The sequence below is a fragment of the Mycteria americana genome, chromosome 10, assembly GCF_035582795.1.
Source record: "Mycteria americana isolate JAX WOST 10 ecotype Jacksonville Zoo and Gardens chromosome 10, USCA_MyAme_1.0, whole genome shotgun sequence".
Lineage (NCBI taxonomy): Eukaryota > Metazoa > Chordata > Aves > Ciconiiformes > Ciconiidae > Mycteria > Mycteria americana.
In genome coordinates, this window is record NC_134374.1 from 17,351,305 (window position 1) to 17,370,724 (window position 19,420).

The window sequence follows — 19,420 nt, forward strand, 5'->3', positions numbered from 1 at the left end:
GCTAATTACCGAGCCATTGATTTCAGCAGAGACTTAAATCAGGCAGGAGGAGGAGGACCCCACAGCAAACACCCCCCAAACCTGTTAGCTAGTGAGGAGCGCGCAGCCAGTCTGCCCTCCCTGGGGACCCGCTGGCCACCGCACCGGGGCAGGTTGTGCCTAGCTGAGCCCTGGACGTGCTCCTTGGGAGCTGGGGATCAGTGGCCTCCAGCATCCCGTGGCCACCTCCGCCACCCGACAGCCACCACTCCGTCCTGCGTGGAGAGGAGAGCAGGGAGACGGGAGTGGGGTCCGCAGGCAGGACAGGGCTGGTGATACTGGGGAAGGCACCCAGCTGGAGCGGGGAGCCCAGAGCCCCAGGCCCTGCTGCCACAAGTATTTATGCACTTCACATTAAACAGGCATTCGACTGACAAACCAGACCAGAAGTAATCCCAGGAACGGGGTCTCTCCAGCCTCCGTGGTCCCTAATTAACGGCTGATGGCTGAGCAGGCTCCTGGGCAAGGTCACAGCCCTCCTCTGCATTCAGAGCATGGCTGCTGCTTGCTAAAGCCCAAAGAGGAGAAAATGTAACTTCACGGACACAGCTTTTCCAGTGTCAGTCTTGGCACCTGCCTCCTAGGATGGGTGTACAGACAGGATAAGGAAACGTCCATGCTCCAGCACGGGCGCTGCCGATACACTGGGGTGCAACTCATCACCGACACTGAATGCGTCCAACAGAAACAGACCCTGCGAGGCTCAGGCCTCCAGAGCTGCAGGCAAGAGGAGCCCTGCCCGGGGTGATCCTCCCACGCAATGCACAGCCACCAGCTGAGCAGCTGAAGCAACTCAGCGTTTAAATTAGGTTCAAAGCCGGTGACTTTATACCCTCCCCCAGCGAGACCCAACACTCACAGAGGAAGCCCCGAAACGCACCTACACGAGTCTCACCCTCAGCATTTAGGAGCGTATGTGCTGCATGAAAAGGTCAGTAAACTCCTTCCCCACTGGTAGGTGGGAGGCATTCAAGGGGTCCTGCCAAAAATAAAAAGTAACTTCCTGCCCATCGTGGTACGTCTTGATGGCTCAGACACCCATCCTCAGCCAGCTGCCTCCCAGCTCCCCATGCTTCACAAGGCAGCATCTTCTTCCATATGTCCTCGGAAAGGCCAGCTAAGCACATTTTCTTCTTCTAAATATCGTTCCCTCACAATACACTCGAGCAAGGCCATAGGCAATAAATATCGCTGCAACCTAAACTTCCCCGTTTGCTCTCAGAGTTTTATGTGCTCTCACAGCACATGCTCCAACAGCAAGAGCACTAAAATACAACCCAGCCTTTGCAGTCAGTTGCATGTCAAAACCAAGCTAAGAGGTTTAACGAGCACCAGCATTAACCGAGAGAGTCCTCCTGAGCCATGAGAGTTATTTACACCTGCCCCAACGCAGACAGGTCAAAGCAGTCTCACTGACTGGGGACGGGGTTTGCCAGCACAGAGACCTGCCTAATTACAAACATCTGCCTCGTCAGCAGGTGTAACAAAAGGAGTGAGATTACAAATTATTCATTACCTAAAACGTACAAAACCTCTTGCACTTTCTGAGAGCAGCACAGCTTGGATGAAAGCTGCAGCGGTCTGTGCCGGCTGCTGCCTCCATGGAGGTGGGACAGAGCACCAGGAGAGGTCCCACGAGCAGCCTCGGCTTCTTACCAAGCCAAGCCAGTGCTTTAAAAACAGGACCACCCTTTCCCACAACAGGATGGCTGGGTGGGGTGGAGGTCCGATGCCTCTTCTATGTCAGACCAGCAGAGCTCTGGTGACATTTGCTGCAAGAACGAGGCTGCTGAGACCAGAAGAGGAACGGCTTCAGCCGGCTAACAACTTTCTGTGCACAGTAGTAAGACACCTTACACTGCCCTTTCCATCAAAGAGATGCCACACCAATGAGTGCCTTCAGTTCCTTCAATGCAAGTTACACACAAATCCACAGCGGGCTGGATCTGGAAGGACTCCTCTGCTACCCATCCACAGCTGGTGTCACAGACCAGATACACATTAACGCCTCTGGGAGAAAAAAATGCCATAAATGCGTCTTGTTCCCACTGCAGAAGTGGCAGAATTACACCAGGGAAATCCCCAGCTCCGACCTCCCCGGCGCACGGAGCAGCTAGGGATGGAGCAGGAATCTCACAGGCGTCCCGGCTCACGGAAACGCCGCCTGCTCGCCACACGACGGCTAGGCACAACGCTCCCAAAGCAAAGCCCGGGATGCAGCGCGGCCATCCCCCGGAGCTGGCCCTCCCTGCCGCAGCGGGTCTGGCCACGCTGCTTTTTCTTCCCTTCCCCTGAGAACGTCGTCACTAAGCAGTTACACAACCGTCAGGCTGGAATAAAAAGTAACATTATTGTTAACGAGGCTTTTTCTGGGGAACAAATGCAATCAGATTTGTTCTGTGGCCAAGAAGACCATAGGTTACCTTCCAGGCCTGTTCTGGACGATGAAGATTAGCTCCCTGAATCCCAGTCCCCTCTCAGTCTGGACGACACTTAAAAAACCTTGACGTTAAGTCAAATTTTGGAGAAAAACACATCAACGAGAAACCTACCGATCATCCCCCTAACGCTGGCGAGGGCTGCGTGCTTTGCTACTGGGGCCATCGGGGAGGACACCTACCTCAGACATCTACTATTAAATTACCAGCTTGAGTCACAGCACAAGGTGACACTCAATAAAATTAACGAGGCCCAGAATAACTGTAATTAACTGTTAATTTGGTATCAACGGCTCCATTTACACCATGTTTTGCTGCACAAGGATTCCTCCAGGTTTGTTTCCTCTACAACAGGATAAACTCCAGTGCTGGTACAGGATATCTGGTGTTTGTTTTAAAGCACTGCTGTGCATCAGCTGCATGTTTTGGACACAAAAGCAAATGAATCCCCTTTAAAGGTATTTTTTTTCCAGCTGATTTCCACAGCATTGTTTGGAGGCTGGTCCCTGCAGGACACACCTGAGTCACCTGCCTCCCCGCCGGAGCTGAAGCCACAGGGGCAAAGTTGAATCCTTTTTCTCAAGGAAAAAGCAAGCAGGGAATTTCAGGGAAGTAGAGTGATAAAATGCTATTTATGTTACCCAAAGGTTACGAACGCCAAACAATAAACTAGTGTGGAGACCAGCCAAAACAGCTACCCATCCAAGCTCAGCCCCAGCAGCTTCCCGGGCTTGCTGAGAAAAGCAAGGAGCCGGATTCACCGCCCGGGAAAGCTTTGCTGCTCCAATAGTCTCAACCGAGCTAAATATCTATTCCAATACTAGGTAAGTGGTGAAACACCACGGATGAATAAAGCGACCCCCAGAAAGGCAAGTGGGGTTAGCAAAAAGGAAGCACAGGCGAGACGTTTCTTCTTCATACTGATAAAGGAGATACATGGCTTCACACGGGAACGCACCTTTCCCAGTCCTCTCCCGTGTGTTCCTGAAATTCATTGCCAGGGGAAGGACAAATCAAAGTAGGAAGGACAAGGAAACAGTGAATCTTGTCTCAAAAAATGACAGCTCTGCAGTGCCTTTATTTACCAAAAAAAGGGACACATGGAGCACCCAAAGGACTTGGAGCACCCAAAGGACTTGGAGCACCCAAAGGACTTGGGTGCTCCAAGGAAAATCCTACAATGAATTATTTTCTCCAAAACCTGGCTGATATCAGGACTTTGCATATTGATGGGCATTTTGGCACTACTTTCAATAAAAACAACTGGTCAGTAAGAGACAGCAGTCATAGCCGGGTTTACGCAGCACACGGGAGATGCTCAGGTCCTCAGCGCAACTCCACGTTTCGGTGTCACTGAGCAGTACCAGAAAAGTGCCTATTTACCGCCCTTTCCTTACTGAAAATGGGAAATACCTCACATTCCACAGCAAATGTAACTGCACAAGCAGTAAATGCATGGGGCTTAACAGCGCACCCCTTACGCTCCTCCGTCGTGCAAGACCACAGGAAAAACAGGCGAGAACCTTCAGCAAACACAGCCCAGATTATGTGACTGTTTAAAAACACACACGCAAACACACCGGGTCCAATTAATCTCGACCTGTTAAAGAAAACCCAGGTCGGGTGACCTGCGGGTACAGTGTTCCCACAACAAACCCGATAAAACCGGGATGTTTGCAGATAGGGTCCCGATGGGCGATAGCTGGCATGGGCAAACACTGGCTCTTACTAAGATGGGAAGGAGGGGTTTGGGTTTAAAAAGCAACCCGACAGTCAGATATGTTCAAATTTAATTATGTTCTCATTACAGAGGGTCACACTTCCCCTGATTTAACTGGCCTGGCAAGATCCTGTAATTGCCACTTGCATATGGAGTCAGAGAGCATTTACCCGGCGTGTTAACGAGAGCCGAGGCACGGCTCAAAAGGAGGACGGAGTTAGACTTTAAATACCAGGCCTAGACTTGGTGGAGCTATAGATTATTTTGTGTAGTAAAAGAAGAATTAGCTGATCCATTCCAAAATGCGTTTATCATTAAAATAAAAATCTTCTGTCATTTTATTTAATAGCCTTAGTAAGAAATAATTGCAATGTCTGGTTGCTTTCAACAATGTGTGGTTTTAATATTTTAATTGTTACAAACTGTTTAATGATGTTGAACAAAAGGCGTGTCCAAGTAATTATTGTGTTTATTAACATTTCTTTTGAGGACTTGATAACTTATATTACACATATACAGCACTTCAGACATTGTGGTGTTAACTTCTTAAATTTAAAAGTGGAAAATTAACTAAAAGCAACTTTTTTGGTCCAATTTAAATATTGTATTTTCAAGTGATAAGCGTTGTGCATGACGTTATTTAACAATCTGGCAGTTTGTGCATTTTTCTAATTATTATGCTGCTTCATCTGGCTAGGGAATTAACGTACAGTGGGAATAATAAGCCTCACAAAGCCTAGCGGGCCACAAAGAGATGCGATTCCATCAAATCCATCAAAGTCACGGATTTTTCTGAAGGGGAGATGTATTCCCAAAAATTCCTCAGCTCCCCAGGGTCTGCCATAATAAACTCAATGGTTTTCCCTGCTTGGAGCCCCCCGGGACCCCACCTCTCCCCCGGGAGCACCCCCGTGCATGGAGAGCAATCCTCACGCCGTCCGGACAGCCCCTTTCCAGCTTGCCCCTGTGCCCCAAGCCGGGTCTGGATCCGACTCTGCTACCCCAAGCATCGTCCCCCCGTGGCAGGGTTAAACCCCCTTCGCCGGTCCCCGATGCTCCGCCATACTCTGTATTTTGAGCAAAGGGGTTGAGAGAGACTCGGGCGCAAGGGCATCGCGCTGTTCCCAGGCCTATTTTGTTTACATTTGATTCAATCAAGTTGTGGCCTTTTGGCCTCTTTCCAAATTAACTTCTGGGTGACCCCTGCCGTGCCCTCTCCCAGCAGCCAGGCCGCAGGGAAACAGCCCATAAAACCTACAAACAAATATAGGACATATTGGTTGATCAACCCAGCTTCAAACGCGGCTATTTAAAAGCCAGGGCATGCTTTTTTGCAAACTTCAAGTCTATTTTGTCTTCAGTCATTCGCACCTCTGGGCCTCCTCTTTTTTTTCTTTTTTCCTTCCAGCTATAGCTCCATGTTTTACTGCCTTGTAAAACTTCTAAATTTTGTTCTCATCCTCCTGTAAACCCCACGAAGAGCAACACGAGGCGCTTTCACATGGGGCTCGCTGCAGGACCCGGGTCTTTACGCTGAGCACGTGAAGAAAGGCGGCGAGATCCTGCTTGGGGGGGACAGCTGTAATACTCCAAGAAATTGTGTGTTCCCCTTATTTCCAAGGAAATAAATCAAAGCAGGTTTCTCAGGGTCTGTGAAAGCATATTGCCTGGATTCTGATCCCCTAAGGGTTTTTTTTTTTCAAGAGCTTATATGGTAGTTAGATTTCTGGCTAGAGAATATGCAATATGATAAAAACACAGTCCCTATAAGGGGCAATAAATTACAGATTGTTTGATGTGGAAACCAAAGAACTGTCAAACTCCAGTATATCTGAAATATTCTAAATGAGCCCTTAACTCCAGTGTCTGGAAATGTACAATATGTTTCCAGGCCCTTCAGTCTTGTAAAGACACATCTCCCCCAGTTAAGTTTCCTTTTACGGATTTTATTCTTCATTTTTGGTGGGTTTTTTCCCCCCTTTTGTTCCAATATTGCGCTCTTCCTCCTAGAGATGGTCCTGTGATAAACACCAGGATTTATCTAAGGACAAAAAGGGATCAGAACCGGGCACAAGCTTAAACAGGCAAGTGCAGTAAGGATGGGGTAAAGCATTCGCTTCAACAGTGTCAGAGCCCCGTAAGCACTGCAGAGAGCACACAGTCAGCTGGGGACCCAGAGGGACAGGAGGGAGGACGAAGAGCGTCACATCGGCTCATCCGGTACCCGCAGTCTCCATCCCTGCTGCATCCTCACCCCAGCATCACTCAGGTCCCCTCTCCAGAGTCTTTCTTGGGAGGAGGTTCAATAGGAGGTCACCAGCGTGGCACAGCGCCCGGGACGTGGGACACCGTGGCTCCCAACTCCATGCGTATCTGTTAAAACTTGAACCTCATCCCCATCTGTCAGCCACCTAAACGTCCCCGTGGTGAGAGGAAAATTGAGTGACCAGAGGAAATAGCTCACCTTGCACACCACTTTTTGCCTAGGGATGCTACCAAGTCACCAAAAAACTAAGGAAGACCTCGTGCTGACACAGAATAACCTTTCAATTTCAATATAGTTTCACGTGTGGGATGAGTGAAAACCCTTCTAGCTAGAAACAGACCCCATCCACTCTGGGAAATAAAAGTTAGGAACCAATGCCAACTCATTTTCCTGAAGGTGACCCTTGGCCTCCCAGCTGAGATAACAATGCTAATATTTATGGATGGGCTGTTCATGCCTCTGGGCACACAGCAAAAATAACTCAAATCAAAACTTGGTAGACATCTAACAACTGAAAAAAAATAATCCTTACTTCCAATATGGCAATAATAAACCCTCTCACCCACCAATGCATGAAAAATAGCACCACCCACAATCACACGTTCGGGTGAAACAAAAATGGTCTGGAGTCTTGATGTGATGAGTCGGCACTGCTGAGGGAGACTCATCCAGAAAGGACTGACTTGAGACTGCACACTACTCAGGCAGTAAGCTTTATTTTTTGTTTATTTTAGCTTGATAAAAGGTGCTTGAACCAAACTAATACAATCTGGCAAACTTTTACTTCCCCTTCTCTCTGGATTAAGTTTTCTACACCCCTTTCAGTCCCCATGGATTTTGTTGCAACGCACAAACACCATTCTCATTTCAAACTGCAAAAGTTTGATGAGACTTTCTCATATATATGTGTGCACTTACCCAGATTCAGTTTGAGAAGACATGAGCTAATGAGCGAGCATGATTTCCATACACAACACATTCACCAAGCTCAAGCAAGCTCGAAAATGTGGCGTACTGCTGAAAGAACACACGTTTTTCAGCAGCATGAGCAGCCTGGAATAAATCGAAGCCAAGTCATCAGCAAATTACAGACATTAGCAAAAATCTACAAGTAAAAGTAAAAGCTGTAGAACCCTTAACAAAAATTGCACCAACTAGCATGGCTCCTGAGTCTACCCACATCCACAAAATCCAAGCTGCATCTCCAACACAACACACAGGGAGGAATTCATTATATGGTACTAGATTCACAATTTACTGGTAGTCACATGGAGAATCCAGTTCACAGCTCTGAGCACTACAAACACTCAAAAAGATGCTCTTTTCTCCAAAAGATTCTGGATGTTTGAAAACCCTTAAAAGCCGCTGTTGGCTTGAGCTTGGTGGATCAGGAGATTTTCACCCCTCCCCAGCCCAGGAGTCCCCACCGCTTCCCAGATCTGAAGCCAACACCTGAAAAACACAACTGTAATTCATCCAGAGCTGCTCCTTCCACATTTCCTACTCTTTGGCATTCCAGATGCATTCCAGATGTGAAGGAGAGCGCAAAACTTCGGTAGGCCAAGAAAATAAGTGTGATGGTGAGCTATGACACCCCAAATTCCAAATTTAAGTGACCTCTGCAGTTACTTTCCCAGTATAAGCTACTTACCATAGATGAAAGACCCTCCACAGGAATAGCTAGGTTCATAACTAGTTTTCACAAATCACTTCCCATTTTCTCCTGATTTTATTCTCAATCCCCCTTTTTCTCAAACACAACTTTACAAGAGGGTTCGATATTTTTCAGACTCTTACATTTACACCATTTAAACCAAAACAACTCACCTGCCCCCCATACCACATTCCAATGTGATATTGCAAGCCAAGGAGGTGAAGCACTGCAAGAGACCATGGCCAAGCCGACCATACTCACCCCCTTACCCCTATTTTTCCCAGAGCAGCAGCTGACAGACACTCTGCTGCTGCAAACAGCTGAGTTCAGCCCGGCAATGTTTACCCAGGGTCTCTCGTTCCATGAATCTCCACTCCTCAGCAGCCTGAACTGTTCAGCAAAGACCTAACTTGACCCAATCTGGCAGCCAGCATTTCACAACCACTTTATGTCAGCAGTTTCAAGTACACTAATAACCATGTTTTGTTCGGTGCGACTTTCTCGCTGTGAACGGCAAAATATCATTATCACCTGCAGGTTGAAGCCTGCCCTCTACCCCATTTAATAGGGAGCTGATTATGCTATTTCCCTCCCACCCCCCTTTTAATAATTATGGGCTGTTGGCAGATGGCATGGCTCGGCGCAGGGAGGCATGCAGGAAGGCAGAGCGGGCTGCGCTGCCACTAGCCACATCGGCTCCCGCGTGCCAGGGTGCTCCCGGGCACCCCGAATCCCTCGCTGCATCCCGCTCCCACGCAGCAGCTAGTGAGGCATGCCTGCATCGGAAGGTGCAGGGGTTAAACCGGGAACTGCTATGAAAACAGTCCCTGGCAGTCGTGGGAGCAGGAAAGCAGAGGTTAGCAGAAAAGTCGCTAAGCCAGCAACTCCAGACAGAGCAGCCCTCGCAGCCCACCCGGCTGGGAAGCAAAGCTGGGCTTAACCCCGGGAACCCGCCGCTGCCCAAAGCCTCAGGCCAGAGCGTCCCTGAACAAGGTCCCTGCCAGTAAAGGCTCTCTTGGGAGAGACTGGGCAGCTCAGCTGTATTAACAGACAGCATTACCGCCCGACTATTTGCCCTGCAAGGTCCCAGCACTGTGTGTCCCTGGAAAGTACAGAGGTCCAAGCTATCAGCCTACTGAAAAACATCCCCTCTACGAGTTACTCGGTGGCACCAAGAGAAGAACAGGGTCCAGAGCCAGACCCCAGCCTGGCTGGCCTGATGCAATGCTGCAGAAGAGCCCTGGGAGGTTAACAATCGCAAGCTTGTTAACCGTGCAGAAGTGCCACCTAATCCCTTGGCAGCGGTGGGGCGTCTTCACAGACCTAACCCGGCCTGGCACGATGGGTAGAGACAAGATACTGCTTGTCCTGGCAAGGATGCCAGGTCTGAGACCGTGGGAAGGAAGCTCCCTCCCCAGCAGAAAGGGTCTCATCCAGCTCTGCCATCTCCCCATTCAATGGTAACTTGCCCCAGTAGTGGCTGGGAGTGGATGCCCAGGGAGATACAGCAAAGAAACGAGTGACTCTCTCTGCCAGCCATGAGCAATGCCAAAGGGGACTCCTCTGACCAGAGGGGACATCAGGCACATGCCACATAGACCCCTGCCAGCACCTCGACGTGCTCAGGGGCACCACAGCAGCTCCATCTTTCTTGGCCCTCCATCACGTGGGGGATGGATGCCCAGCACAAGTGCACCGCAGGGATGCATCCACGCATCCTCCCGGGCACAGGCTGAGCCCTGGAGGGCTGCAACGCACGTGCCCCGCAGCTCCCGCTGCGCCCACGGAGCACCACGCCAGCGTGCATGAATCGGGACCTGCCACAGGTGCCCTGCGAGCCTGGTACTGCGCGGGGCCAAGGCGGCACGGGCTCCACGCACAGCTGCGGAAGACGGAGATGCCCCGGGTCGTCTGGCTGAGCCCAAAGGAAGTGTGGGGGAGGCCAGACCGATTTGGAAACCGCCCACTCTGGAGCCATCCCTGCTGGCACGCCTGCAACAAACCTGGTTGATGTGTTTCAACTTGTCAATAATCTGGCTGATCACTGGCTCGGGACCTTTCATCTTCAGCTCATGGTTGCCAGGCTGAGCTTTTGCTCCGTTCCTTGTGATTTGGGGACTGTACCTGTGGAAGTGAGAACAGAGGAGACCACGATGTGATGGGCTAATATAGAGGAGATCTTTAAAGTTCAGTACAAACAAAAGAAATCCCAAGATGAGTACCAGCCCTTTCCAAAAAAAGAGAACACAAAACAGAAGATATGGCAGAAGATTCCCATAAATATTTCTGCTCTGCCTTTGCAGAGCACAAGATGATGTACTTGTATCACTTGAGGACAATGAAGTCCTTTCCAGTCCATTAGTAACCAAGGAAGACATTAAACAGTATACAACAGGGATAAATATTTTCACATAACTTGCACCCAAGAGTCCTAAAAAAGCTGGCTCAAAAATTCTGGCTTGCTCATGTTTGTTTAAAATAAATCTTGGCAGACCACAGAGACTCCAGTACAAGAGCGGTAGTGTTGTGCCCACAGCCAAAAAAAATGAGTGGGATGACCCAGTTAACTGCAAGCTGATTAGCATAACATCAACCCCCTTGCAAAATAATGACTATCACTGATGTGTGATTTCAATAATAAAGAATTAAAGCATCAAAATATAATTAATGCTGTCAACATTGCTAATGGAAAATAGGTGTTGTCAAACAATCCTGATTTCAGTCTTTGATGAGATCCAGCCTTGGGGATCAAAGTAACGGCTTAGACAGAACGTACCTTGACTTTGGTACGGTGCTGGGCTCCGCACCACATGCTATCTTGATTTACATAGGTACTGTGCAAGTCAGTAAAGCACCTGTAAAGCAGATTAAGAGCTGGCGGAGAGATCTCCACATGTAGCCCTCCACAGAGACCCTCCCTGAGCTGCCAGGGCAGCTCTGCAGAGGAGGGCGGTCATGTCCGCGCTCAGCTTTTTCATCAGCAATTAGGAAAGAAATATAAATTCACTGCTGCAAAATTTATGGAATAGCAAAGTTTATCGGAGCGATAAAAGTGAGGAGGAGAGGGACAGAGGGATCGCTGCATGCTTGCCTTTGGAGGAACACGTTTCTACACTCAGTACCTGGGTAACAGCTCGTGATGCTCAGGATGCGAGACAAGTGCGTCCGCACCAACCTCAAACTTGGCTTCAGGACCAGGGCAAGCGGCTGCCACCACTGACTGCTGACAGCCACAGCAGTGGCACCGGTGCCTTCCCAAGCTGTGGGCTGTTGGTATTCATCGCAGCCCCAACGATGGGCCGCGGTACTCTGCAAGCACAAAACAAGTCCTCGTCTCCAAGAGCTGACAGCCCGAGCGCATGCTGCCAAACCCCGGCACAGCCTACGAAAGCAAGATCGCCGAGATAACGCCAAGCGTCAGTCTGCTTTAACGTACATCTGTTTTTCCGGTGCCATGGGTAAACACGATGAATATTCCTTTCTGCGATTCATCTTCTACACATCATGTCCTTACCCAGCTCCTAGCACCAGTCCCAGTGACTGCCTCCCCGTCTGCCAGCTCCCCGCTCCCCTGCCCACTAATCCTTCATCCTCACGCTGCCGGGCGAGCTCAGGCGATGACAGTCAGCCCCTTTCATGAGAGGCTTTGGGGAGGAAATGGGACTTCAGCGGGGATTTAAAAGTGGGGAGAGAGACGGGAGGGATGGTGGGGCCAGCTCAGGGAGGATGCTTTGCTGGGGGAGAAAGCAAGAGGCATGGGGACATTCAGCCACAACAGCTGTCATGGGCACACTGAGGGCTTCGGGGGTGCGCAGCGGGTTGGTCCCACTTAAACTCTAAATTAGGAATGAGACCGACTCAGACATGTGGGGATGCAAAGGCAACCCCAGATTTATACGGGTGCAGCAGGAATCTGCCCCTGACCTGAAATATTCGCAACATTTAAAATGCAGGACTGAGGTTGACTTCCATCCCAAGGCTTTTTCAGAGCAGGAGTTAGATGTACAGGAGCGCTCTGCATCCCTGGCTGGGTCCCCAGCGCTGGGCACTCCCCATACACAGCTCAGCTGAGGGCTGACAACCCCGCGAGATGCTTCACTGAAAGAGATGACAGATGAAGAAGAATGGGAAAAAGGAGGTGCTTGTGCCTCTAACAGAGGAGCACACACCTATGTATATTCCTGTTTCCAGACATAAGCAGCTTGTCCAGGTACAGGAGAAGCGTCACTGCAAAGCAGAGACATCAGCTTGGGTCTCCCAAGCCCCACCAGCTGCTCAGCACTGGGGCAGCTGCCGGCAGAGTCAACCCACCACGCAGCGCTTCAGCTGCAGCACGGTGCTGCCCAGGCGTACCGTACCGACTCCAACAGCTCTGTTCTCCACCCAGACACCCTTCCTCATGCTGGTGCATCCACTTAGGACTCAACATTTTGCAAAACACACACTTTTTTTTTTTTTTTTTCCATAGTTGCATTATCCTGGGAAGTACAAAACACAGCTATACCTGAGACACAACAGCTCCCAGTTCAGAAAAGCACTTACACGTGCAATTAGAGGCTTGTTGTAGGCGGAAAGCTAAGCGACGGGAGAAGCGGGGCCAGAGAGCGCCAGGCTGGATGCCAGCCTGCAGCAGCCCATGCCCAGGAGAAGGTCTGCTTTCCTGGCACAGACGGCCGGCGGGACCGCATGCTCCGAGCACCATCTCGTGGGAAGAAGCCGCTGCCGCAAGCACAGACCTGCCCAGCTCTGCAAACACTTGGGCTTAACTTTTTGCAGGGGAATAAGGCATTGGGAGCGGCGAACCATTAAACCTGCGGCTTATTTGTCACACAGTCACTTAATGCCGCCGTGCCAACCTGACAAACACATCTGGCGACTGAACAGAAACATCCACAAGATGCATGACTTTTTGGATGCCAAAGAAATTACCGGTTTTGGTGTCACTGTAAATTTAATTTAAAACACTGATGGAACTTCAAAGTACATTGCTGAAAAGTCTCCTGTGGTTTAAGAGATTTAACTAGCAGGATAAATCTCCCACAGGTTTTAGTAAGAGCAGAACCAAGCCCATTTGGTGCATACCTAAATTAATACAATCTCTCCCCTAAACAGTTTTATACAAAGAAACTCAATAGCTTAGATCTGAGTGGGCAAAACCCCTTCTGAAATCCACACAACTGGCAGAGAGGGTTTCTGTAGCCTATGCAATGTTGTACAGGAGGGAGGAACACAGTACTACAGCAATAGCACACCGCAACTACGTGTCCAAAGACTGAAATTGTTCTCCAGAAGGCTCCGCTGGGGTGGTGAGGACCTCAGATCACCCTCCCCAGGGGGACAAGTCTACCAGAGAAGGAAGCAAATCTGAAAGTGTTTGCAGAGGGAATCTCTCCCTAAAACAGTGATGCTGGAGAAGCAGAGTGCCACCGCCTGGTGCTTCCCACCTGGCCAGGTACAAGAGTATGTACTAGGCCCAAAATGAACCATTTGCATCATTACACAAGTCATCTGAAGCAGCAAGGCAGCGGGCACTGCAAGCCGCACATCTTTGAGCACGAATCGCAAAGAAGTAGATGCACGGGGACACGCCACATCCAAATAGCCAGGGACGCGCTCCTGCGTGGCTTGGGTGCTTCAGGACACGCTGCCTCTGCGCTGCTAAGCCGAGCCCTCCTGGTGCGCTCAGTACGAGGGGTCACCAGCTCCCCCTCGGCTCTGCCCCGCTCCGCCCGCGCACCAGGGCCGGGGCGGCACGCGTTCAGGCATGCGGGATGCAGCCAACTGAAGGGTTAAAGACTTTGAAATGTAGCTTCAATGAGGGATGGGCATTCCTGAAATGCCAGAAAAGCTGGAAAAGGCAGCTGGCACCCCTCCCTGCAGCCTGGGCCAAGCAGCCAGGCCTTAATATGGCAGAGAGATGCCTTTGCAGCTCCCACCGAGCTGGAGGATGCGGGGCTCCCAGGGCAGTCCCCATGCAGGCTCCCCTGCGTCCCACCAAGCTGCTGCAGGGCTGGTGGGCTCGCGGGTCCCATTGCAAAGCCAAGCCAAAGCATCACCTTCCTCCCATGCTGTCCAGCCACAGTACAGAAAAGTAGACATCTCAGAGCGATCTCGAGCTGCTTTCAACATACACCAATAAAACAGCCCCTTCTGCAGGACACTTGTGCCACTCCACAAAACCCATCACATACCTCTGCCATGGTGATATCAGCATTGAACAGCAAATATGCACAGTGGTTAAAGTCCACCCCATGGTCCCAGGGGGCCCCCGTGCCGAAGGGATATCAGTGTTGCAACATGAGCATGGTCTGGCTTCCACTTCATAAGCAAAGCCCAAAATACTTTCCTCTCTGACGTGTCTCAACGTCAGTCAGCAGCATCTCCTTGCCTCGGCTCCCTGGGTATGGGCTCTTGCTGGGGATGTGGTATTTTCCAGAGACAAATGTCTCATTGTAAAATATGCTGGTAAGCATCCCTCACTAAAAATGGCTTAAAGGCAACCACCTGATGAAAACACTAATGATCTGAGGTCTTCCGTTGGGATAGCACAACTAGACCCTTCCTGCTCCTTCTCATCCACCAGTCATAAATGCCAAAGTACGCAGTTAAATTAAGAGATTTTTGCCTCCTTTCCTCCCCGCCATCCACAAGTGTCTCCTGTGAACATTTGGTCATTCCAGTCCAAATGCAGCTCTTCCCAGGCTTTCATTTCAGAGCAAGGAAGACAAGATGACAAATGCAATTTAAATATGTGGCAATGAATGTAAAATGTGTGTTCATCCTATTTGGCCATGCTAGGCTTAGAGATGAGTTACTGCAAAGCCTGAAGTGTGATTTAGAGAAAGTAATCCTGTAAGTCAAACATAAAGAATTACACCTTTTAGAAAAAGGAAAGTAAGTTTGTCATTCAAATAACAATTAATTTATGCCTGCCTTCCAGTTGCAAAGTATTTATTCAAATGCAGCTCCACAACTTAAACAGCACAGTATCCCTTGCAGGCTCTTCCTCTATCTCTGTTCACTGAATTATACTTGTTTGAGGGAGTGGATGGGGGACAAATACAACACAGACTGCTACAAGACACAACTACAATACAAGAGAAGAGGTTTCATTGCACAGGACTTCACAACCGAGTTTGAGAGCAGCATTTCCAGCACCCGCAGCCCCCTGAAGCTGCTCTGCATTTCAAGACGCAATTTGCTACAGGCCACGTGAGCTGGTGACTCCAAGTCCTCACCACATAGGAGGCAAAAAGATACGAAAAAGGGGAGATAGGAAAGAAAAGTTTCTCCCCCACACTCCTGGCAGGAACCCAAGTCTTACCTCCAGCTGGTTTTCGTGGGTCAGTAAAGGTGGGCGCAGTGGTGATGCCAACATTTTACTCTCTCTGGCCCTGCTGCCTTTTGGTTTAGTGGGACAACCTTAGTGTCACATCAGCGGCAGGAGCCAAAAGGCTGGAAGAGCTGCTTCCAACCCACTCATCCCGCCCTGCAGACAAGGAGTAACTCCTGGGTGAGTCCATACGCCTCCAAAAAGAGATGATAACTTATTTCCCTGATAGTTTCCTCTCTAAAGAGAGGCTGTCCAGAGATACCTGGTCAATCATACCAATTACCCCAGCCCAGACATGGGCTGGGTGTGGGTTGCAGGCCAGACAAGTGCAGGTCCACCCCAGCTGTCCTCTTCCATATGGGGTGCATGGTCCCACCATCCCTTGACCATATGCAGGCATCTGTTGTATGGGGGTGCAAGTGGCAGGAGAGAGGTGGGGTGTATGGCTCTCGGGTGCCTTCCTGGCTTGTAACATGCACTCAGTTGCTTGCTTGCAGTCATTGCAGAGCTCGCAATGCCACGGTCAATTTACACCACCAGCAGCTCTGAGCAAACTTCTTCAAAAGCAACCAGGAGGATCCAACACTCTCAGTGGGGAGCGTTGTCACCTAAATAAAAAGGAGCCATTTTCTGCTAGATTTCCAAATATCAACACCCTGCAGCCTGGTCTCACTACCGTAAGAGCCCGCTGAGATCCTGCTGTATCAGTTCCCTGCCAAAGGGAAGTGCTGCCTCTTCACAACCACCCTGTGCAATGCGCTACAGCCGGTAAGCGTGCTGCAGATGTTAGTTGGTTATAAACGTGAAGTCTCAAGTAATCACCTCGTTCTGGGAGATGGGACTTCAAGAAGGAATAGCAAAAACTATAATATTCATAGCAAAACAATGGAAGTTTGTAGCACAAAAGGACAGCCTGAAGTCTCCCTCCATTCTTACTTCAGTTGAGTAAAGTTCAGGACAAATCGATTGTGGAAAAATTGGCTAAACCCGAGACCAAGCAGCAGGCTTAATAGAGGAAGATTCATGATCTTCATTTCTGAAATACTCTGGAAACAATTATGGCCACTCAATAACCCACTGAATTTGCCTACTATCCTTTCATTATAGCTTACATTTGCTACAAAGCTGTGTTTTATGTGCTTGAAAAGTTATACAGCCTCCCTCTTTGGGGACTCCATTGTATCAGATATTCTGCAGCACTGCCAGAAATAACCAAACCCTTCATGAACTAAAGGGTTATTGCTGGCATGGAATTTCCTTTGTTCCAATTACAGAATCTCATTTTTCTCTCTTGCTTCCAATTGTGCTTTCATTATTTATGATTTGTATGATTAAAACAAACCACAGTACATTGGCAACAGCAGGGAAATCTGAGACTTCTAGCTTGAAGAAGAGAATCTGGCAAGGTGCTAAAAATATATTAATTTGGAATTGGTATAAAGAGAACAAGAGTTATGCGGGTGATTTAGATTAATGTACAAGTTTGTCTTGAGAAATTTGGAAATGGCAGTATCTAACAGTAATACTTAATGTACTTACAAGTTTTGCAGTGGGCAAATGTTGCTGTCATTCTATTCAGAACACCTCGAAAGGAATATACTCGTGTAAGCAGATTATTAAACTCTGGGAATCTAGATTTTAATAGGCTTTTAGTATTAAATGCTGCAAAACCCTGATACTATATATAAGGCTCAAATCACCTTTGAGATTCAGGCACCTAACTCCCACAGAAACTGAGATGAGTTCAATATCTCAACACCCACTTGACTTAAGCTGAAGTCTTTAAATGAGCTAATTATTCACTCAGGACTTCAGTGATAAGAATCACCCTCTGGTTTTTCTCTACATTGGATGGAGATAAGGATAAGAGAGGCTGGACAACATCTTCGCACCACCCAACACCAGCAGCATGAGGGCAGGTGGGAGGATGGGGCATGAAGACAAACAGAAGCAAGGAAGGGCATGATGGCAACCCTCGCTTAGGTAGGTTTAAGCTGTTGCACACCCACCCTGTCTACATGTCCAGCCCTCTGCGATCTCAGGGAAGTGCCTGACAATTAATTGAGCCCAGGAAAGCTGCAGAGGTGCACAGGGATGCGCAGGGATGCACAGAGACAGGGAGAGATCCAGCAGGTCTGGTCCCCAGCTACCACAAACACCCAAGCACCATGACCCTTCAACAAGCTCTTCGCAAGTGGTGGAGTGTGCCACTTGTGGCTTTTGCTGTGAACCTTTGTGGCGTCCCATAAAAGCACAATATGTTTTTGCACACTTGGAAAAGTGTGAAAAGCAGTAATGTGATGCCTTTTACTTTTTCTTCCCACTTTGGCTTATGTTCTTCAACCACGCAGCAACAGCACAGCAAGACACAAGCACTGCTCTGCGTGACCAGAAATATCAGCCTTCCTTGTACGGTTGCCATTGTTTGCAAGCCGTTATTTCAAGGCACCATGTCCTAAAGCCCCATAAGAGATGGCGATCTAACTATTAACACACTGATCAAACCTCAGGAAGGAAGACGAATTCTTGCCATTAGATGGTCCAACCTGGAGAAGTAAATGAGATGGACAAAGGACCACAAAGTAAGACTCAGTAAAAGAAAATGAGGGATGAATCATATTAAAAATGCTAGAATACACAAAGCAGGATGAGTGATGCTGACTCATCAGCAGAGCACATTGCATATCATCCTCACCACAAGCCAAGGTGTAGAAAGCCCTTGGTCAAGCAGGTCCTCAGAGCTCTCAGTTTCAGGGGGGTTGCAAGGGGCTGCACCAGGCAAGGAGTGCACACACTGCATGCACAACCATGCTCCATCGGTGGGAAATCTGAGAGCCAGGGATGAAGCAAGAACGTAGCTCAAGCAGAGTCAGACCAATCACCACGACAAGCAAAACAGAGTCCGCACAGGACTGCACTGAAACAGTTGGTTGTGTCAGGAGAAAAGCGCAATAAAATACTCCAGCCAACTGCAATGCATCGGAGTCCCAGACGAACGTGCCACATTCAATCAGGGCAGAGGGAGTTAAGGGCAAGGAGGAAACGGAGGACAGTTCAAGGCTCAAACTGGGAAATGAGACCCAGTGGAAAGGCATTGAGCACGTCCGGTCCGCAGGGAGGAGGGACACGCTCAATCTCTGCTAATAACAAAGCACTGGCATAAACAGGACAGAGTAAATACTGATTCAGAAAAACCACAAGAGGAGCATAGTGTGCAGAAGGGACTGTTTGCGTCAAACAGCAGGATGCACATTGTCGGTATTATCTACTACTTGAGTTCATTGGCAAGGGGCTGTGAAGTTGCTATTCCAGGCTTGATTTAACGTGTTACAGAAAAAGGGCTTAGAATAACTAGCAAATTTTGTCGTGACAGAGAGATCAGGAAACAGATAAACCAGTAGGGCTCCTCTCTAACTTAATTAACACTCAGGTACTGCATTAAAGATGTGAGAGGTAAATAGCCACAAACCCTACAGGAACACCACCAAAGCCCAGACGTGCCCATATGGATGCTCACGCCAAGCTCACTGACACAGCAATGCCTGAGCAGTTTTATCCATCGTCTGCACAGCACCAGACATGGAAACATGTGGAAATGTGGCATCCACCCAACCATTGCTCTCCCCTGGTCTTCACCTGATGCTGCAAAGCTTTCAGCAGCTTTGGCAGGTGCTTTCTAATCTATCCCTAGGGTGGGCACCTCATATTGCTATAGGAATTACAAGGTGTCTCCCTCGAGCCCCAGCTGCCACTCCACAGGGACATGGGCGGTCTTAGATCTTCCTGTGGATGTCCCAGAAACTCGAAGGGGTCTCAGGTTGCACGTGGTGCCCACGCTCAGGCAACTCAATCCTGCCCCAAGGTGAAACGTATCCAGCTACAGCAACCACGCACAGCAGGTTAAGTGCAAGGCATGAGCATCTCCTCCTGTTCATCCTGCTGAACTTTCAGTCAGGAAGATCTGATTTGC

General features: G+C 49.2%; 1 protein-coding gene across 1 annotated transcript in view; it reads right to left on the reverse strand.

Moving 5' to 3' along the window:
- Nucleotides 1–19,420, reverse strand: part of GPC3 (glypican 3) — a 155,204-nt gene that overhangs the window by 36,995 nt on the left and 98,789 nt on the right. Inside the window, exon 6 of the mRNA XM_075512926.1 lies at nt 10,121–10,241. Coding sequence (XP_075369041.1) covers nt 10,121–10,241 — 121 coding nt within the window. The remainder of the gene's footprint in view (nt 1–10,120; nt 10,242–19,420) is intronic.